The sequence below is a fragment of the Hippopotamus amphibius genome, chromosome 6 (assembly GCF_030028045.1).
Source record: "Hippopotamus amphibius kiboko isolate mHipAmp2 chromosome 6, mHipAmp2.hap2, whole genome shotgun sequence".
Taxonomy (NCBI): domain Eukaryota; kingdom Metazoa; phylum Chordata; class Mammalia; order Artiodactyla; family Hippopotamidae; genus Hippopotamus; species Hippopotamus amphibius.
The window spans coordinates 148705190-148728594 of record NC_080191.1 but is presented as its reverse complement, the minus strand read 5'-3'; the positions used below and the strand labels follow the sequence as shown (position 1 = coordinate 148728594).

At 39.3% G+C, this 23405-nt stretch overlaps 1 protein-coding gene across 9 annotated transcripts in view; it reads right to left on the bottom strand.

Annotated features, from left to right (window-relative positions):
- FNDC3B (fibronectin type III domain containing 3B) overlaps nt 1–23405 on the bottom strand; it is a 324758-nt gene that overhangs the window by 72526 nt on the left and 228827 nt on the right. For all 9 annotated transcript variants that reach the window (XM_057738341.1, XM_057738351.1, XM_057738346.1 and 6 more), the window contains exons 8-11: nt 18866–19017; nt 14669–14728; nt 6242–6380; nt 3136–3189 (exon numbers count right to left, since the gene is read on the bottom strand). In XM_057738341.1, the coding sequence (XP_057594324.1) occupies nt 3136–3189; nt 6242–6380; nt 14669–14728; nt 18866–19017 (405 nt within the window). The remainder of the gene's footprint in view (nt 1–3135; nt 3190–6241; nt 6381–14668; nt 14729–18865; nt 19018–23405) is intronic.

Genomic DNA, 23405 nt, shown 5'->3' with positions numbered 1-23405 from the left:
CTGCTAATAGCACCTACCTAGTTTCTGTAGAGCACAAATTAAAACAATATCTAAGAGTAGAACTCACACTACAACACATCTGAGTCACCTAACAAAGGGGCGTGGCCAGGAAAGGCCACACCATTCCAAGCAATGAAAACTGATCTGTTTCAGGGGAAAACTGAAACTGATGGCTATAGCTGAAAAGTCAGTGACACCCACGTGTTCTATTTTTAGCTGCTCATTACCATCTCTCAGTCACAGTTACTTCCTCCAGTGATGGAAAAATGAAGGGAGTGTCTGGGCACAATTATTCACGGGGAAAAGTAGGCATCCAACCCTCCTGCAGAACTATTAGTGAGTAATTTCCAAGTGAAGTCTGTGAACAGTGATGTGACATTATCGACAATGAGTTTAGGAGAGAGGATGTATCAGTCTCCCCCTGTGCTTCACGGTTCTGTTTTCTGTTCCCTATTAGGGCCACACCTGCCTTCAGAGACCAGCAGGAAGTTAGCTATTGATTTTAAGGTGGCTTTTCCCAAGCACAGCATTCCAAGTAGTAGCAGAAATAAAGGCCAGGTACTCACTGGCCTCTCCGCTGCTGCTCTTTCCTTTAGCAAGTTCTTTTTCTAGAAACTTGACAGGAGGACTTGAGGCTCTGTGCTCTTAGTTTACCAACATCTTCAGAATGTTACACTAATTTTTTTGGAATGGGGATTAATAATTGAGCAAACTAATAAAGTATTCTGGGAACTCTAGCCAGTGTTGATATAATAAAAATATGGGGACATCGAAACATTCGTGGTGGCATGTACGCGGATGGGGTCACCTCACCTCAAGCTCTGATTCTTAGACCAGGTGCCCCACAGCAGAAACACGGTGGGATATGACTCCTGAACAAAAGCTTCTCCAAGACTGAACAATACCTGCTTCCCTCCCAGGCAGTGATGTGCTCCTTTGTGCACCCTACTACCTTTTTGCCCTTTCAGCTTGTTTCTACAGCTCCCTGGGTGCCAGAGAGGCCATGGGTGTATGCTGGGAGAGGCGAGCTCTGGCTTTGGAGAGGGTTGGGTATGGGTGGAATGACTCCAGCCGAACCCCCCTCCCAATTCTCTTGCCCCACCATACTCCACCAGGGCTTGGTCTGGAAAGAGACCTGTACCAGGTGCACCTGGCTCAGAAACCATCAGCGGAAGGTTTTGGAGGGAGAGCCAGAGCCCCACGTGCTCACACTTCCTGCAGGTCAGATGTTGTTCTCTGTTTGTACATTTGAGTTTCTTCCTTGAAGAATATTAATCCGCAGGATATAAAAGGGTTCCTGTGTTGGCAAAAGGCTTATAGTCAATTAGCCTGGAATCTCCAGGAAAGCTCACCAGAGGAATTAGAAGGTGGGAGGGACTATAAAGAGGAAAGGGGAAGATAGATTAGGATGGAAGCAAGGACAAGACAGAAGGAGAACAAGGAGGGGAAAGGCAGGAGAAGGCCCAAAATAAACAACTTCACATTTTGTGGTCACTAGCCTATAGTGGGTCCTACTGATTATAAATGGTCATCAGATAGAGCTTCTCCATTTCATCCGAGGCTGTAGCATGTTTCCTCCCAGCGTTATGCCAGGACACTTTCAAGTCAAATTCAAAGGGAAGGTGGCCAACAACTGAGTCACTGTTACCATTTCCTGCAGCACCTGGGTTTTTCTTGGAGGTTTCCCATTTAAGCGCTCAACTTCCCTGACCTTACTTAACTTATGAAGCCATGGTCCAAGGCTCAGAAGCAGCAAAAAAGACAGCCTGCATCTCCCCCCCCTCAGTGCTCTGAGAAGATATGTGAGAGGGGAAAAGCCTCCTCTTTACTGGTAAACTCTATCTTGATATAAAACCTCAACCACAAGGGCCATAGGGGGTGGTTTCACATTCCAATCAAGCTGCCTTAAAATGAAATCCACCTAAGCTGTAAAATATACTGGTTAAGTCTGAGATTTCACCAGTCTGTACATAGGAACTATTCACAAGGATCCTAAGAACAATAGATCATTGTCTTTGGTAACTTGGAACTCTAGCTGTTCAGATGCAACCCAGATGGGAAAATATGCTTCTGCAAAAAGTGATAAACAACCCCCTTTCCACATCAAAATTTCATCATAAGAATTTCATCCGTTTTCGTTTTACATTTGGTTAAAATATTTTTTCCATACTTGACAAGTGACTTCTTGCCTACGCCTGTGTTCTGAATCTTTCAATGCCCCTAAATTTAAGTCACCAAGACTAGTTAACTTGCATTGCTCCCCAAATTCCACATTTCCTATTCTTAAAGTCCTTAGTCTGTTTGCTCAATCACAGAAAGACAATAAAACACAGGTAAACGAACGAACAGGACTAAGATCTACGAGAACAGTATTGTTGCTTTTTAGAAACAGAAGATTCCTGCATCCAGTGTTCCTGACTGAGATTCTGTGCAGTGTTAGTGAGGCCAGAAAAGCACTGGGTCACCATTCAGCAGAGAGTGGCCCTGAGGGTAAGAAGACTTCACCATGGATACAATCCAAGGCCTCTGGTGACAGAAACAACAAAGGCGGCACCCATTCTAGGATGGTCTAGCTGGTAGGGCGATCGCAGGTGGGTTAAGTAAGACCTCCAGGTGCTGTCCAACCCACCCCCCTCCCCCCGCTCCCACAGAGAGCAACAGTGCAGCTTCCACACACAGCACTCAAAACAAAGAAACAAACTAGGCTTCCCAGCCTGCAGTGTGGTTCACCTTATGGAAACCATCTATGCAGGCTGGCCCGGGGCAGTCAAGATAACAAAGAAGTCAATTCTTAACACTCATGAATGCCTGGGCAGATACTAGGGTATCCAAAATAGATAAGACCCTGTCTTTTCTTTCAGTAGCATTTCTTGCAAATAAGCCAAGTAAATATATATATTTTAATGCACAATTCACTATACTTCATCTTCATTTATATATATTATATATTCACAGACTTCATCTATAGTCCATCTTCATTGTCCACAGTCAATAACTATTGGTTTACATTTTTCTCTATTTACATTGTTTTTTCCATGCATCTAGCATATCTTCAAAAAAGAATAAAATGGCATTTGTTCAGCAATTTCATTTTTAAAAGGTGTTTTAAATGAATGAACATAAGAATATGATTACCTCATCCCATTCTAAAAGGTAGTTGGTGATTTTTGAACCGTTGTCAACTGGTGCCTAAAAAAATAAACAAATGAGATTAGAGAAAGTTGTTCACAGACAAAAGTAATGCACTCTCCACTTGGTTCAAATACAATGTCCATGCTAGTCCTGTACTCTCCCCGCGGGGGGATCACCTTGGATACCTCCTGCATTTCCTTGGTCAAACATTATCACAAACCAATTTTAATACAAATCAAGTAGTAGAGAGAGCCCCCACTATTAATAAATTATACACCACAAACAGCCAAGCCTACCTCCCCCACCACTTCTACCTTTATACCCACATGTGCCCTACTTCCTCTGGGGATAAAAAGTTTAAGAGGCACATTAAGTTCAAGGGTAGAGGAGAAAAGTGACAACGGGGTAACAGAGGCAATGCTTGGGGCCTGACAGGATAAAGCTGACCCACTTAGGTTTCAAGAGTCCAGAGTCTGTTTTTTTGTAACTTCCTCCATACAGTTTTTGTTTTGTTTTGTTTTAAGAGCTTAAGATTAGAAAGGCCTCTGTGGCATCAAGGTTGCCCTTTTTTTAAAAAAAAAATGAGAAAAACTGGGATCTCATGGATGGGTTACCAGGGGCAATTAGCCCTCAGCATATTAGCAAAAAGAAGTTTCATCATCTGCTTTCCTCCTAAAAGCATACTGAGACCTGCTTTACTGGGAAAAGAGGCTTTGGATGATGGGAAGAGGAGTAAAGAACTATGGAGAAAAGAGTGCTTTGTAAGGTCAGACCTGCCAGAAGGGGTGCTACAGTGGGGCCCCTCACAGCACTAAGGTAGTAAGACCACGTCTCCCAAGCACAAGTACACCTGGGCCTGGCTCTTCCCAGTTGAGAACCAGGGCCCCCCAGACTGTGGCAACCTGCCCCCAGCAAAAGGCAGCCAGGTCACCAGAGCTACAATGAAGCCCAGCTCGCCTGTTTGTCACATGTGGTCTGATATAAGTTGCTTAATATCAGTGCTCAGTTTCTTATTCCAAGAATGCATGGGTGTGATAAGGAATTGGGAGAATATATGTAGATCACTTACTAAACTGCCCTGGTCTTATAGGAAGCAGTCAGTAAACAGTAGCTATTGCACTATTATTGTTAATAATAAAACATCATCGAGGGCTCAGTGAATACTAGTTAATTAATAAAGAAACTCTTCACCCTCGCCTTTTCTTCCTTCCTTCTTCTTTATTCTGAGTCATATAATCTTGGAGACCCAAACCCTAATTACAGGTGAGTGCTGTATGTTCTACTAAACTGTAATTTCAAGGCTTTTGTGGGCTCAATTTGGGAGATAGGATAGGGATACATTTAAAGTTCTAAATAATGGACAGAATCAAGGTTTTAGCTGAGAACTCTTTCTAAGGTAAGAACTACATTTATGATGCTCATATATATTCCTTTGTGATATCCTGCCCCACCACTGAGTCTCTGATTCCTAGAGGGTGGAGACACAGACCCTGGTGTTTGTGTTTCCCTACCTCCTGGTGCAGACTAATGAGATGACATTAGAGGGCCCTGAGCTCTCTCAGTGTCTTGGTGGCTTCAAGGACAGATAGGCAGTCAGAGCATGGTCCCCCTGTCCTTGTGCCCCCAGTTGGAGCACTGTGATCAGGAGATCTGTTCTAGGGACGTGAAAACTGAACTGAACCCAGAACTTTCAAGTTTGCACATAACTGAACGGAACAATAATATGCTTCTGATTTACAGTTAAATAAAGGGAGAAAGAAAATGTGAAACATTTTCCTCCTAGTAAGAAACCTTTTCCATGAAGTTGTTGGACTGCCTGAGACCTGAATTTCATCCAGGTTTTGAGCAGAGTTATGTATCAGTGATTCCCAACTTTAGATTTATAAGACCCTAGGGTCCCTCTGGTAATACTTAAAGATTACTTATACTTTCCAAACAAAATGGATTTTAATTCTTTCCTTAAGATATATTTACATATGTATATGTGTAAATATAGAACACATTTTAAAATGGATGTATACACTCCAAGGACTTAAACAATGATGACCAGTTGGGTGTTAAAACTCTGAAAAGGTGGGGAATCACTGACCTGGATTATCCCTGGAAGCCAGGAAGGAAAATAAAATAGTTCAGATTCTACAACTTTGCCTTTGTTCAAATAACACACTCAATGCTGGCCACTGGCAACGAGAGGGGTCTACAGAAGCCCGTGCTTTGTTACTAACCACTACTCTCAACTGCCTTTATTAGCTCCCAAGATAAATTTGACCCTCCGGTCTAAGAACAAAAGGACAAGTATTTCTTCACCAGTAAGGAATCCCCTTAGTCATCTTATTTGCACATTAGTGTTCTCCCCCAACACCATAAATCTTTATTATCTCTACCTCTCTAAATTTTATATTTTGAACTATATTTTAAAGTATAAACATATAGAAATAACTACTATAGAGATAGATAACATAACCTACTATTTTCTTACAAACATACAACTGTGACTGAGAAGCTAATGATACACTTTAAGGACCTCTCTTTGGCAAGAGCTATTTGTAGCCAAAAAGTTGTATTTCATGAATACTACATAACTCAGATGTTAAAAAAATAATTAGTAATCCTAACTGATCTAAGGCCTAATTAGTAAAAATTAACGAAACCTTAATGTGGTTTAGAACACTAAACATTCTAGGCAGTTTTAAACATTAGACATTTCAGAGTAACCACTGAAAGAAGACAACGGACCCATAAGCCCACTTTATCTCTAAATCTTTCTTCACAAAAACTTTTTACTCAAGTCCTCAAATGTCTGTTGAAATGAATTAAACTATTAGAAAGTGATGACATTTAGGTATCTTAACTGTTTATAGCACATAAAGTATTGCTCATGACCCTAAGAGATTCCCCTGCAAAGAAAGCTAAAACTTGATTTTACAGTTCCCTCTCCCACTCTTTTGCCCAATTTTTATAGAGATGGCAACTTTTGATATCACAGTAATTTTTTTCACATAGTCACCATGCAGCAAATGAAACACCATCAGCAAACTGGAATACTGTTAAATAAATGTTTCAAACGGCTACAGACTTCAGAATATTCCCGACACTTTGCGCTACCCACCTTCCACTGCAAGGTTAGTGAACTTTTGCTCCTGTGTGCCAGCTTAGGTGGGAAGGGACACTCGGGTGCACAGCTGTGGGTGGTGAAGCTAACCGGCTCAGAGCAGGATCCCTTTACTGAATTGTACATAGCATATACCCTGAAAACAGACAATCAAAGACAGTCAGTGGCAGAGGCCCATCACAGAAGACTGGGGTTTTTATCTCAGCTTTGCTCCAGGGCTTTCCATAGAGGAATAGTATTTCTTATGTAGGACACACCATGACCCTTATTCTTACCTACTGGTCTTGTCCTGACCTAACTACGGTCAGCATTTTCTGGGGAAAATCATGCCAGCAGGTGATGTGCCTCAATGCATTCTCTCTTCCCACTAATTGTCAGAACCACCCAGCCCCATTTAAGACTTCAATCAGAGTCTACTGATTGGAAAAGAATATGCTAAACAAGGAAATATCCTCATTCCCCAACATGGTCAACAAATATGTGTTCTAAAATCCATCAAGCCACTCTATGCTTGACTTTGTCTGGAAAAAGGCTAAAAGTACAGTTAAGGGTTGGGTCAAAGGACACAGGAAGCAGTGATGAGAGTCCACAAACTGAGAGAGAGAGAGGCAGAAGCATAAACAACGAAGTAGATATCATCTTTGAACTGTTTATAATACTGTAGATATTTACGTAGAAATATGGACATTCCACACACAGAAACAGGCCTGCTACTGCCAAATGCATCTCTAATTCATTAAAAACATTGTTCAGGTACAGTTTATCCACGTGAACATCTAACTCTTACACCTGAAGCCAAGATTAAAGATGTGCATTCTGCACATTAAGATGTCTGGCTCAGTACTCAACATATGGACCTGATTTCTCCAGAGAAGCTGTGAAGAAAAAGCATATAACACACTATTATAAAACTACACTCCTTTCAAATAGCGTAAAATAGGATTATGCTGATTTTTATCATCTTCCTTTTTACTTTTTCATTTTTTAAATACTGGGCATTAAAAAAAAATTGAAAACATACTCTCTTTAAAAGACAACAAAGAAATCCTTGCTGCCTAAAAAAGATGCACGGATTAAGCTCTTCAGAATTGGTAAATACATCAAGCCTCTAATTCTTAACAACTCTTTATGAGGTGCTATTAAAGACAGAAGAACACTCAGACTAGAGAGGTGAAGTAAATTTCACAAAGCTACACAGTTAGACAGTTGGATCAACTGTACTCAGTCATGGAGCTCTAACTGCTATACAGTACTCCCCACTATCCTTACTCATCATCCTGCAATTATGTTTCTCTAAACACCCACAATCCATTTCCCCTCACTCTGCCTAATGACTAAACAACAGCCAAAGATAACATTATGGAAAATAGGACCTAACTAGCTGTACGATTGTTAAAATCCTTTCTCCTCAAGTCCACCACAAAAAATTTTTGGAGGCCATGCAAAGTCAAAAGTCCTAACAGACATGCCTACCTTGCATTTTAAAAGGTAGAATACATAGTTACTGGGTATTTGACTTGTTTGCCTGAGGGGAGGACACTGTGACGTTTGATCCAAGCAAAAGATGCTTCTCATTAGGATGCTCTTCACCCAGCCTGATGAAAGAAATGCTCCTTTTTGTATTCACTATAAGTAGGCACATGATACTAGAAAATGGAACGGTAGATTTGGCAAGATCATTTCCCTGTATCAGGACAGGCTCACTGGGAGTCAGTTACTTAAAAATGAATCACAGACGGTTTCCTAGGTGGTGCAGTGGTTGAGAACCCGCCTGCCAATGCAGGGGACACGGGTTCAATCCGTGCTCCAGGAAGATCCCACATGCCGCGGAGCAACTAAGCCCGTGTGCCACAACTACTGAGGCTGCGCTTTAGAGCCTGTGAGTCACAGCTACTGAGCCCATGTGCTACAACTACTGAAGCCCACGGGCCTAGAGCCCGTGCTCCGCAACAAGAGAAGCCACGGCAGTGAGGAGCCCGCGCACCACAACAAAGAGTGGCCCCCACTCACCACAACTAAAAAGAAAGCCTGTGCACAGCAAAAAAAAAAAAAAAAAAAAAAAAAAAAGACCCAACACAGCCAATAAAATTAAATTAAATTAAATTTTTAAAAAATGCATCACAGAATGTTCCAGACATGGGCAGGGTTCCAGCCTGAACTTTAACAGATCAGTTGAATTCTCCAACTGATGGCTCATGGCTTTGGCCCAAAATACATGTGGAGGGGGGAAGGAATACAGCGTTTTGAACTGTTACCAGCACCTATGAAGTAAAGGACACAGGCGATGGTCAGCACACAAGAGACGAGCAGACACTGTGCGCTCCTGATGAGCGCTCATGCCACTATTTATAAAATCCCCGCCAGAAAACCCGAACCTGCATCCGATTAAGCCTCTCCGCAGCTTTATAGGAAACACAGAGGGAAAGAACATTATTAAGCAACACTACAGGGATACAAGCAGGCTAATTCACAAGGTGGAAAATTCTACAGGACAAAACAAATTTATTCCAACAAGTAAATTGCAAGAAGAGAAAAAAAGGATGGAGGGAATACCTATAGCTTAAAAGAATTTTAAGAGCTACCAGCCAAACACAATATTCAGACCATGTCTGAATTCCAATTACAACAAACTGAAGAAACAAAACCTTCATTTTTAGGATAGTAGAGGAAATGGGAACAGTCTCTGGATTTTAAAGACATTAAGGAATTTACCATTTTTGTTTATTTTGGATGGGCATGGGGTGTGTGATGATGGTAATGCGGTTCACAGGTGAAATAACATGATATCTGGACTTTACTTCAAAATAACTGTCGGGGGAGGGGTAGGTGAAGGCACCAAGGAAATAAAAAGTTGGGTGGTGGGTATATGAGAGTTCATGAAATTACTGTCCACTTTTGACTATAACTAAAATCTTCAGAAATAAAAAAGTTAAAAATTAAACCAATGCTAAAAAAAAAAAAAAATGGAGCTCTCTCATTTGAAAATATGAACCTCTGGCTTCTTTTAAAAACTAGAAGTTCTAGCAACACTGAGCTGCAGACCTGAATGATAGGAAGCAGAAGAAACTGAGAGCAGGTCCCCCTTTAGATGAGGCAGGTGCTGTCCAGCGCAGAGTCCCCGCCACTCCCTACTGCTCCCCGGCACTGAGATTGCTTTTTAGCAGCCTTTTACCCAATCTTCTTTACCCACTTCTGTTCCCAAGAGGTATCTCATGTTGTGGTCACGAGGCATTTGCTTATGAATTCAGGTAGACCAAGTTCTAAATATCCACGAAAACGATCAGCACCAAAAGTCCACGTGGGCAGTGAAGCCGAGGAAAGGAGGCAGGGGGAGGGCCTACAAGTACTAGCAGACTGCAGTGCGTTATCTGCGGAGACCTGGACTCAGTCAAGTTTGTTCTTTCTTTTAACGAGATTCTTGGAGTCACTTATTAGGCTGGAGAAACATGAGTGGAGGAGGCTCCTGACAGCCAGGTTGGGAGGATGACAGTAGGAATGAAGGGACCTGATGGCACAAGTAAAAGTTTGAGGTAGTTGAGGATGGACAGTTGTACGGGCCACCAAGAGTTATTCCCCTTGTCTTTAAACGCAGAGAATGTTATAGTTTGTCTAAATGAGGAGTCAATGCTCTGCACTCGTAGAAGTCTGTCTGCAAAGGAAACAAGATCCATTTTATGTGGCAACACAAATGTGCTGCACCCAGTATCTAAAACTCGACATGGTACCTAAGTACCTCATGACTACATCTGACAGTTCAAACCGTTCAGTAAATAGATGGCAACTAATTGCATAACTACCAGCTTCGTTTTTACCAGTAATTTTCACAGAAAAGAAAAGCCTCTGGAAATGACATTACATTTTCAAGAATGCTTCAATAATGTTTCTCACATGATGGTTGATGCGTTTTCTCTAAATACCATCATGTGATAGGAGGATCTGTGGAGTAGGACCAGTGTCCTAGGTTAAATATATCAGCAAACAATTCAGTTCTTTTAGCATTTATGCCAGCAAAGAGGAACACACTTTTCTAATGATATAATTAATCTTGTGTTGGGTTTTCACATTTGTTTCAGTTTAAATACTAACTTCAATGCTTATGAAACAGGTGCTTCAAAAATTTCAGAAATTTGCCTCCAACTTCCTCCAGCACATCTGTAACATACTAGGAGCTGCAATTTCTAGTCAATAACACCTATTTTATAACTCCACACTGAGCTGGTCAACCCCATGTTTTTGGAAATGTTTCACCACACAATTTTTCCGGGAAATGTTATTACATGATATCATCTCTGGGTAACTTCTCTGCCAAACTGTTTATGCCAATGACTGGAAAATGGCTTCCAATTTTGTCATGACATTGCTATCCATTCCGTCATTCAAATTCCTGGTTATCCTATCACTGATAAAAATGTAAATTCTTGACTCCCACAGTAAAATGACTGTTTTAATATCAGTATTAACGATAAAACTACAAATTAAAAGAGTAATATGCTTTTGTTTGTATATGTATAAATAAATGACTATATAAATGTGAATTGTAAAGTTACATACTTATGCATAAGTATTATAAAATTGAATGTCATTTATGTGCATGTATGTATGTACTGGATTTTTCTCATTTCTCTCTCTTCCTCAATACACACCCACACACACACACACACACACACACACACACACACAGAGGAGATTTTGTGTTGCTGGCGTTATACAATACAGAACACGATGCCCTATATGTAAAAGCACTGAATAAACACACTTTGATGATTACAAATTGATTCCTTTTAAACATTCAACCAACATTAAACCAAAAAAAAAAAGAAAAAAAAAGCAATCTGTGTAAGAACTGGGTAACTAATATAAAAGTGATGACTAATAAAAATAACCCAGAACCCAACACCTAAATTTTTAAAATCAACATAATAGAGGAATTATTGAGGAATTACTTTCCTCAATCACTAGGAGGAAAGAAAAAGTGGCTGAATAGATGCGGAGCAATGACACAAAAATAGAGAGCAAAAAGTGAGGAAAAAAATCTTTAAGACCTGAAATGTCTCAGGATACAATTTTCAATGTGGAATTTGGCCTAAAGGTGCCAGTCTAAAAGTGCCAATCTAAAAGTGCCAATCTAAACAGCCACAGACGCATGACCTATAGCACTGTCTCAAGGATGCCACTGGTCTCTTAATAAATTATTCCCAATAACAGTGATGTGATGGCAAGTGGAAGTCAAGAGCTATTCCTGCCTAGGAACTGATGCCAAGCACCAGACAGTTCAATGACAGATCTCTGTGACTGAGAGACTGCTGCTTTAAAAAATGGTTGTATATCTGACTGGTGAACTCAGACAATACTCACTAACATGAGGAAGGAAAAAATTGAAAATGAGAAAAAGAATTCCATAAAGACATCAAGCAATCGATGTGAAAGGGATAGAATCACAGCAGTAAAACCAAAAGCAACAAGAAAGGAGCCCTAGATGAGACATTAGTACCTGAGAAAGAAACCTTTCCCTCTACGGAAGAGTGATTTGAACATAGATTTCTGTAGGCCTTCGTCAAAATGTGCACATTAAGAACTGGAAGGAGAATACAGCCTGCTTGGCGCTGCTAGAAGAAACATCTCTGTTTTCATCACTGGCTCTCCAGACTTCCTTTAAGGCAACACCTTCTAAATTGGTAATGTACAAATAAATAAAAATGCAATGAATATAACTGCTCTTTTTGCAGCTGTAAAGTAATGGAATTTTTTTGGAGCTCCTTTGTGGAAAAGTGAGGAAATATCCACATAGCTTTTTGAGGTCTTATAGGTGACTACTAAATCTAAATTATATTTGAGGCTACTGTGTTGATAAAACCTTACATTCCTGGAACTAAGATTTTGAGAATGTTAACTGCATCATAAAAAGAGATTTTGCTCTGTTTTTTTCAGTGCCGATTATGATATATCTTTATCTCAACAGTGAGTGATATGGTCAAACTACACATAGGTTCAAAGAACCTGCATCATGAAGTCCTTTTTTATTTTTAGAGTGTGGAAAACCTACAACAGCTTTGGAAAAACAAAACAAACAAAAACAACATTTACACATGTTACAGGTTTATAATAGATTTGCACATATATCATTTGCTCTCACATCATCTTTCTGAGGCTGGTATCATTATTATTATCTTATGAATGAGAGAACAAGGACTTACATGGCTTGCCTAATCACACACCCTCAGTAAGTGACTGAACCACTAATTCCAAATTCCAAGCTCTGTGTACTGTGTCATCAAGCTGCCTCCCAAAGCAATTCAAGGCAGAGGAAACTAACTCTAAATAGGGGCTGGAAGTGTTAACAGTCTGCCCTAGCTTGAAAAATAAAAGGCTGTATAAGGAAAGAGAATGAATGATCTATACGGACTGTGGACTAGCCAAAGCAAAGCAACCATAATTTGGACTGTAGACTTTTTTTTTAGGAAAGAATCTTTTAAAACACTAAAAGAGATCATGACCAAAGAGAAGGAGAATTTTCCATTTCTCTGGCCAGCAGAGTGCTAGACCAAATAATAACTGGTGGTGCCTTAGGCTGTCACTTGTGGTGACACTATGTGTGGTGTCACATGTGTGTCAAATATGTCACAAGGGTGGGATCCCCAATGTGTTAGGAGGAAGTCTGGATCCCAGGCCCCTAGATGGTAACCACCTCATGCTTCTATTTCTTTTGGGGAATCCATTAATTACTCCTTTTATCTGCTCAGAAGTTCAAGGTGTTCATTAAGACACGTAAAAAGAATTAATGAGCCAGTATTCTCAACTTTACCCTTTGAAGAGAGGTTAAAAAGATACAAAGGGAAACAAGAGACAGGACAGTAAATAAAGGGCAGACTGCGACACACAAATTTTTTTAAAAAGATACTGTAACCTCATGGATGAGCAGAAAATTAACAAAGTAAACCTTTAGTAAAGCAATGACAATGAACGTTAAAAGAGAGAAAAAAGGAAAGGCACATTAACAATGTAATGGAGAATATTTATATAACTCCCTATATGGTGTTACATTATCTGGTTTGTTGTTAAACTGACCATTTGAAAGAATGGTTAAACTATTACCATCTCAGCTTCACAAGTTATACAAATCTTTTTGTTTGTATAGACTGCGTGAAAAGTTCAATATGTTTGGGCTGAAGCTAATTGACTCAAAACCTAAAAGTTTTGATTCAAACAGGAAAAGATGGTTGCAATAGAGTTCATCTAAACAATATAACAGCTAAGCAGATGTACGCTTTATGACTGAACGTAAAAACCTTGCTCTTTTACGTAATGCTTTAGACATAGTTTGAAACATCTGTGCAGCTAATAAGATATTATAACCTGAACACACCCCTACTTTCCCTACTTTTGTTACTGAGAAAATTGTGGCATGGAATCTCCGTGATTGATCAAAGTCAAAACAGTCAGTTCATGGCAGAACCAGACTAGAACGCGTCTCCTGATAATTAACATATGCGCTTCCTATTAGGCTACCTTGCCTCTACAAAGGAACATGTGGTGTGAACTAACCTTTGGAAAGTATACTAAAGGATGTGTGCTTGATGCTTGCAATTTTATTACATAATCTTGATATACACATATACAGCTGAAGAAAGTAGAGAGAATTTGTTGTTCACCCTATTACATAAAATTCAAATTTCTGATCAAATTAAAAATTAAATAAAATCAAAGTTTAAATTAAAATTTTAAAGATATTATGAATCACATTCAGATTAAGAAACCTGCCTATTTGCAAATGGATGTATGAATGAATCTTTGAATAACCGGATGAGCTCTGTAAAAATTCAGATGACACTTTCCTCCTCACAGGTCTGTGGTTGGCCGGGTTTCTTCTGAGATTAGCTAGCCCTGCCTTCCAGGGCTGTCATGGTAGAGATTGAAGAAAAATCACAGTAGAGATTTCAGACTACATGTCAAACTATGTGAGTTGCTTTGGTAAACTGAGATAATTTTGATATTTGCATTACCTGTCTTATTTTAAAACCTATTGCCTTTTAAGGTCCACACTGGAAACATGGGAAGGATTTTATTTAGTCATTTGGGCTGAACATACAGTTTACATGGAAGGTCTATAATAACTGATATACCCATGGTAAAAAATGCATTTGTTTTATAGAAAAAAATATTATATATTAAACCACACATTCCAATAGATTTTAGAAGACTATGTAAAATAAAAATTACTTTGTAAAAATAAATTTTAAATTCTGTTCAGGGTATCATCTACTTTTCTATTACCAGAACCACTTCTGTGGACTCCCAATCTCTGTGCTCTCGAGGGTAGGACACTAAGGAATGGCTGATGAGCAAAGGTACTGAAACTTTTAGTCAGGCAAGTGCTGTTAACCAAACACTTTTAAAAAGGAGCGATCCAAATTCTCCAATACTTACCTCACATGATAATCGGTTGCTGGTCTAAGATCTTTCAGGTTACATTCTAATTCTTCTCCACTGCAAAGAAAAATCATTTATTAGTCAATGATACCAGTTTCAAAAATAAAACAGGTTTTAGATTTGGGTCTCAGAGTCATGTACCAACAATGATTCAAGAACTAATATTTCTACTTCCACTTTAAATCAGAAATAAACTTTCCTATTTGGTATTATCATTTTTTTGGACTGGCAAGTTAGATTCCTTTAAATGATGTTATTCTGGATCTGGAAAATGGCAAGGTTAATTTATGAATAAAATTCCAAAATGTCTTATCATTTCTTCAAAGTAACTACATAAAAATAAGTAAATTTTAAGCAAATTGAATAGAGAGATATATAGATAAATGTAAGTGTAAATAACAGTACCAGCTGTCAATTGAAGGTGGCTTTCCAGACTCACTCTGGCAGGAACCCCAATCAATTCAACTTCTCAACTCTCTTCAAGAAATCGCAATCTGCTTCCCTCACATATCGATACTAATAAATAGCTCTCTTATAGATATATTCTAATAAACAGCTCTCATACACAAAATAAAACCATCTATTTGATCAGAAGTTGCAACAGAATCTTGACTTAATCATGAAGAAACAACCAACATTCCATAAAATAAGGAATGTTCCAATTAAAAATTTTTTTAAAGGTGAGAGGAGTGTGTATAGGCATAACTATATTCTTCAAAAATGTCAGTGTCTCCTCAGCCACAAAAAATAATGAAATTCAGCCATTTGTAAATAACAACATGGACAGACCTGAAGGGTATTATGCTTAGTGAAACAAGTCAGACAAAGACAAAGACTGTATGTTATCACTTATATGTGGTATCTAAAAAATAAAACAAATGAATGATATAACAAAACAGAAATAGGCTCACAGATATAGAGAACAAACAGGTGGTTACCAGCGGGGAGAGCAAAGTTGGGAGGGGCAAGATAAGAGTAGGGGATAAAGAAATACAAACTACTATGTATATAATAAATAGGCTACAAGGATGTAATGTACAGCACAGGGAACATAGCCAATATTGTATAATAACTTTAAATGGAGTATAATCTATAAAAATTTTGAATCACTACATAGCATACCTGAAACTAATATTGTATGTCAACTCTACTTCAAAGAAGTAAATAAATAAATAAATAAGATTTTTAAAAATTCTTTGGGTAATTCCTAAACATGATTTAAGCACAGTGAGGCCACCAAATATTGCTGCTTCCCAATGTGCTGAAAGAGGAAGTGCATAGAGCTACCTTGAGGAAAGCCTCCCACAATGTTAAGTCTGCATCTGATCAAACTCCAGAGCTAACTACCAATTTATAAGAAATATGGGGGAGGACGGTTAAGTTAAAGGACACCACAAATTCAGTCATACAAAAGGTGATCCACTTTTTGCAACTGGTCAAGAATTTTAAAAAAGGTGGGAGATACACCTGAAATCTATATTTTGTGTCAACTGTACATCAACAAAAAAAATTTTAAAGTTAAATTTTAAAATATGAAGTGGCTATTCCATTTTACAAAAAAGGGGGGGAGGGATGAGAGGGAGTCCATTCTAGATTTAAATAAATTTATGAGCCCGAACAATCCCATGCAATGAGTAAACTTCATCTGGGCTCCAAGAGGAAGAAATCAGTATTAAAACATATTTCTGAGACAACTGGGGAAATCTGAATATGGCCTAGGCATTAAATGATGCCAGGTGGTGTCAGTTTTTCTAGGTATGAATGACATTGCAGTTACGTTAAAAAAAAAATCTACGTTCATCCAACTGAACTATGTAAGAGTAAACTGATGTGTTATCTATGAGTTGCTACCAAATGCTTCAATAACAACAACAATAATAATAAAGATGACGGGGATATGATGCAAATGTGGCAAAATCTTGATAATTGTTAAACCTCAGTGATGGTTATCTGGGGGTTCACTGTACTACACTCTCTATGTTTCTGTATGTTTGAAATTTAGTCATAATTTTTAAAAAATTTTAAACTTATTGCCCTGCTAGTGATATTTAACATTTTTGTTTTTGAAAAAGTATGTATACATCTCAGTTTTCTTTATTAAAACAGAAGACTGCGGGGGGGGGGGGGGGAGGTCAGTGTCATAAAAGACAATGAAATAGTGTGGAAGTGTTCCAAATTAAAGAAAGCTACAGAGACATGACAACTAACTGCTATATCTGACCCTAGAAGGTATCTTGTCCCAGAGGGGAAGAAAAATGCTACAGCAGACGTTATTTAATCAACTCCACAAAACTGGTATGTGGAGGACTGGACTGCATTGAAAGTATGGTATCAATGTAAAGTCATGAAGTTGGTAACTGCATTTGTAGCTATTTAAGAAAATATCTTAAGAAACACACTACAGTATTTAGCAGTAAAGGACCATGACATATAAAACTAATAGGAAGAAATACAGATTAAGAGGAGAAAAAAGTGAGAGAGAAAATCAAATAGTAAAGCAAACAGGGTACAAAGTTAATAACAGGTGAATCTGGGTAAAGGACATGAACATATTCCTTGATCTCTTTATTCACGCAACATAAGTTTGAAATTATTCCAATAAAAATACTTTTTTAAAGTTGCAAACTGGAGGCCGATGTCTACACCTTGCCTGCAGCTCTGTTATTTGATTTGCACTTTATTTTAAAATTTTTTGAATTTGCTGAATTAGTTTAACCTTAGGAAGGTTTACATAGCAATTCAAATTTTCAGCATTTCCTTTAAAAAAAAAATTCAAGGAATCAGCAAATCTAGGCCTACATTCCCTTATGAAACAACCTATTTTAGATGAGTGGCAGCTGCTCCTTTCTCAATGAAGACAGGAGTGTTCCCTTTCACCTCATTCCCAAGCTTCCTACTTTCTCACTTATGTTATTACCTGCCTGCCCCACTGGGCACTTGGGACTCTAGCTCCTGCCACCAATGACCATCATGCACTGATAGAATCTAACCATTTCTTGGTGGGTTGGGAGAAATGGTGCTCCACAGTTTGTTAAGGTCACTACCAGCTCTGACTTTTAAAATAGAACCCAATGGTTGTGAGCCAGAGTAAGGGATGAGGACTACATTCTAAGTACAGTGAAAAAGCACCACAGTGTTTTCACAGAGAAGGTACACAGCCTGCCTCTGTTTCTGCAGCGTGGAGGCGGATGGGAGGAGAGCAAGACAAGATGTTGAAGGAGCTTGAGGAGACTCTTGCCGGAGTCCAGGAAGAGAAGACAGAGCCCTGTGGGTGGCAACTGGAGGAGAGAGTGATTAAAGGGCTTCCCTCCCTCCTCCTTTTCTCTGTTCAGAAGAAAAGTCCTTGGAGCAAATTAAGAATCAGGAACAGGGCTGGGGAGATGCAAGGTCTGCAGCAGGGAAACAGGAGAGAAAAATAGCCTCTCGGGCAGAGGAAGAGGTGGGCTTTGTGTGACCATGTTACACTGGGCTTGGGCAGTAGTTCCCAGGGCCAGTCACAGAGAGGTCAAACAAGTAGTTAAAACAAGACGGCCTCTGATTTCCTGCTCTGCAAATCTGAGCAGTGCCCAGCAATTACAAAAGAGAAAAGCCTTGACTCTAAAAATTTTTTTATCACATTTAGAACACAGCTATAAATCATCTGAATGGTTAATATCTGGGAGCCCATAAAGTGGAAGGGGATAATCCCTTACCGTGTGTGCTAAACTTCTGACCATTTAAGATAGCCTCCGAATGAAAAGCTTTACAACAGACTGGAAAACTATCGTAGAGGATAAGAAGGAGGGTGAAGTGGAAACCACATTGTAGAATTTTGAAATAACAAGACTAGCAAAAGGTCTGAGCCTAAAAAGAGGTGATCACAGAAGTGCATGATATATTTATAAACTAAAAGGCATACTCACTTTTTGCCCTGACAACCTTAATGGAAAACTTTCTTTAGTACTACACTGGCAAGCTAACATAACCAAATAACATATTTGACCAACACCCAATAGCTCTATAAAAGTCATTTCTGATTAGCAATTACTCTGGACAAAATTAACTCTTGACATTACAATTATCACTAATTCTTAAAAAGAACTATTTAAAGGAAAACTTGCAAATCCATTCAATTTTCCTTTGTTTTTTATTCTCCTCAATAACACCAATTTCACAGTTTAGGAGCTGAGAAAAACACAAGGAAATATACGCTACCTGTAAATTATCTTGTATTTTCCATCTCGTCCTTTGTCTGACAAAGCAACCTCATAACTGTAGGGAAAGGAAAGACCACTGTGGGGTCCACATGAAAGTCCAACAGGGGGAGCCCAGGACAACACAACTGTTCTTGCCTGAATGTTAGAAACCTGAGGAAGAGAAACATGAATCAGACACTACACTTCTCCCCAGAACATTCTGTGATTATTAGTAATAGCATAAAAATGACTGATTTAACTCAAGAAAAACAAATTCATTTTAATTTACAAATTTATTTTAATTACAAAACAAAAAACAAAAAAGCCCCAAAAAACCTGCCATCCTATATGGCATTCTCTTGTCAAAGTCCTGATGTCTAAACTATAGCTCCTGAAACACCTGTCCTTGTTATGTAAATTTATGTCCAAGTCTGGTGCAATTTACACTTGGTTCTCCAGAAAGTAAAAATAATGTCATGCTTGAGAATTTTTCTAAAGGTAAAAAGTTGAATGCGATATTTCAATAATCTCCATGATGGCCATCACATTATGTGGAAGGAGCCCACACCCACAGGTACTTTTTGGCAGCCTCCAAGCTCTGCTTGATGTCGAATCATCCTGCAAAGTCAAAACCTTTCAAACCATGCTCCCTGAAGTCCTGCAGGTTCCCAGGAAAACTGAGTATGGGGCAGGGGGTGTGGAAATGGAATCGTGGCCCAGGATGACAGGTGGCAGAACTATGTGTGGAGATGTTTCACCTCTCTAGGCTCTGCTTTTATCTTTTGCTTTAGCCTCCACTTAAGACTTCATTTGAACAAAGGAGTCTGGGACTCTAAACACCCCAACTTTTCCCTCTTATTTGGGACTTCTCTGAAGCATGTTCTTACACTATCATCCAGGTATCCTTGGCTGAACTGAGCCCCAGCTGCCCACAGCTGTACCCTGCTCATTAACAGACCCTGCACTGGCTTCTCTCCCGCAATCTCACATCTCATCTCTAACTTTGCTTCCTGGGGCACCTCCCCACATACACTATTTGCCTTCCAATCTTTGTTTCAGTGTCTGAAACCTAATCTAATTCACAGTCTAATTCTTTAAAATAAATCTACCAATGCATTTTAATGTTTTAATTTTCTAAAGTTTATTTTGTTGCTCTCTAGATATTGGTCTGGGTAACATTAAAAACAATAAGAGTTAAAACATACACTAAAGCTTAACGGACATACAAGACTTTATAGCCGTAGATCAGTAGGCTGTGGATGGAGACGTCTAAACTACTAAGCCTCTTTTTTTTCTTCTATTTTTGTCACTATCTGATCTAAATAAAGAGTATGACAACATAAAATCATTTAAAAACATGAATAATAAATATGAAAATGAATACTGAGTTTCCCTTTTCAGTCTCTTCTGTATTCCATTTTGAGCAGAGATCCCTCCATATCATTTCTGTTCCATATATATACAGCATCATTGTATATTTAACCAATTATTTGGTTAAACTTCTACTCACCCTTCAAGACCCTAGGCTGGCCTCACGAGCCCCCAGGTAGCCTTCCCTGAAGTATCCTATCATCTCTCTGTTCCTCACTGCTATCTCTACTCATTGCTAATCATGTTTAGAGCATTTGCCTACCTTCCCCACTAGACTGTGGGACTCCCTAAGGAGAAGGCCTGAGTCATATTCAACTGAGTAGTGGCTGCTTAGTAAATATTGAATGAAAAACAAAAATCAAAGGGAATAAGACAGTCTGAGTTTCTGATACAGGTAACACAGTGGGTGGCAGACTAGCATCACAGGTTTTAAAAAAACCGAGGAGCCTCTGTTACAGAATCAAATTCCACCCTTCTTGCTGTGGTTCCAGGCTAGCAGCTCCTCTCCTGCCTACTCCTCCTGTGATGGCTGTGACCCCCCCATTCAGCACGCCGTCCCCTCTCACGTCCCTGAGACTTAGCTCGGGACTGTCCCACTTGCCTGCCTTTAACAAACTTCCTTTAGACCCAGTTCAAACGCTACCTTTGCTTACTCATTTAACAATAACACTTTACCTTGCGAAGGGCTACAGCCGCAAAGATGATTAAGATATGACCTCTGCCTGATGAAGGGAGAGACATGCGCGAGGGGCCTCACGGCAGATACACTGAGCACAGAGGACCCACAGCAGCTTGAGGCCAATTCGGGAGAAGCTTCTGTACGGTGCTGCCTGACCCCCTGCTCAGGATCAGTCACTGTTTTCTTTGTGCTCCAACCACACTGTGCGGGCACCTAGATTCCATTATACTCTGCTTTACCTGGTTGTTTGTGTGTTGTTCCCCTGACTAGATTTTAAGGAAGCAGTTCTACCACATACACCACTGTATCTGCAGAGAAACATTTAACTGAGGTGATAAATGGCCCAATTCCAAGAGCACAGTGTGTAGTAACACTGATTCTCTGAATGGTGGTATGAAATAACATCATGTCTCAAAATAGCTCAGTCAAATGCTAGCACTTTAGTTACTAAACAGGTATCCATAAATTCACATCCTTTTAAACTCTACCTTTTTCATCAGCTATTAAGAATTTACACCTAAGAGTTATCGTAAGAGGAAATTTTTTTCTTTCCTTATATTCTATCAATATGAGACAATGGATGTTAGCTGAACCTATGGTGATAATCATTTCACAATACACGTAAATTAAACCAAAAAAAAAAAAAGGAATTTACTTTCTCCCCTTTAGGACTTGGTTACATTAATACTTAACTGAACAGTGATATACAACACCTGAAGCATCAACTAAAATGACGTTCACCCTTTCCCGAGGTTCCCTGAGCAAGCCATAGGAAGGCCAACTGTCATTTGAACGCAGACTTCACTGATGCTGACTTCTGTGCAAGTGCATCCTTCCCACTGGCCAGCCTATCAGAAGTGCACTTGGAGAACTCAGCATCACTTTCAAAGGACGGCAGCTTCTGGGAGTTCTTTCCTGGAGTGAGCAGCCTGTCACCTAGATTACTACTGGAGTGGTGAGGCCCATTCCCGTCTGTGCTCCCCCTCCCTCCCTTGCACTGACTCCTGGGCCTCAGGTTTCCTTTCTTCAGGCACTGGAATCCTGAGAGAAAGAGTGCTTTGTCTCTGTTAGAACTTGGAACTCACTTCCACTCCAACGATGATGCCAGGAAATTACACAGTGCCTTTCAAGAGAATGACATGTAAAGGGAAATCCTCAGCAGCAGATGCCTTTACTCGAAGCATCCAGGGAGGTGATAACCTTAATGACAGATTCAAAACTCTAGAAACTAGGCTGGGTTCAAGCCTACTTCAGAGCGACCGCATTCTTACACAGGCTTCACCTTCATTCATTCAGTCTCACGCGCTCGCTGTTGAAACTTTCTCACCAGCAGTGACCATGAGCTGAACTGGGGCGCGGCTAGCCTGATCACCACGATGACTGCCATGGCTGTGACCCAAAGAAAGAAGTCTAGAAGCCATAAACCTAACTGACTTTCTGATGTTTAATGATTCCACCATAAACGGAAGTCAATCTCCTTTGTAATGGTGATAAAAGTGGTGATTTCTAGTTACAAAATTACTGGACAAGACCCAACGTGACATTTGTTTCAGCACTAGCAATACAAGAGTCTGTTGTGAAGGTTACTAGTGTAAGTCTGCACAGAAATTACTTAAATTGCTTTGAAGGGCTCATAAAACCACCATCTACTTCTAAATGATTACACACTGATTAGAAATTATTTTTGTCTATGTATTTATTAAACATAGAGTTGAACTTGAGAACAGCTGCTAGTTAAAAGCGTATACACATATTCGTAAATAAGACTGCATTATCTTGTAGCTATTTCATACACTAATGCTTAACTTTCTTTCTCCTTTTCCCTTTCTCTCCTGTTCACACCAGTATTTTAAACTATTCTGTGAAATTTTACTGTCTTAATTTTCAGACTGTCTTATGTGCAAATGATATTCATTATTTGGATCAAAAACACCACTTACTGTCATAAAGTTATCAAATCGCTACTCCCCTGTTCAAAAATATTTCTATGTAAGTTAGTAGCTTCTAAATTTGGTCTGGTCTTTGGATTTAACTATGTGGGAGGCCTGCTGATCCAATTTAGGGAGTATGTTAAGAAAATATTACCATAGAAGTATTGGCTTCAATTCTAAAGTACCAGCATGAAAAATAATAACATAAAGGAAAATTTAAAAGGAAAAGGTCAAAGAGATCATTATTCAAAGAAAAAGGATACTCAAATCTAGGAATTTCAGAATCATCTGCTAATGTAATTCCTTAAGTGCTAAGAACCTCAAATCTGTTTCCAGATCTACTGCTGTTTATCTTTCAAGGGATTGCTTCTTGCAGGGACAGTTGTTCTTCTTAGGTCAGTTTACTCACTTCTAGAACCGACAAATCAATTGTTTCTACAAGCTAAACATCAGCAGATGGAAACAATGCAGAACCACAATTCCAGGTTACATTTATTTACATCCTGAAAATAAACAGCCCAGCAGTATGTAGGAGACTTCATCTAGCACCACCATCAGAGCAGATTAAACCATGTTAG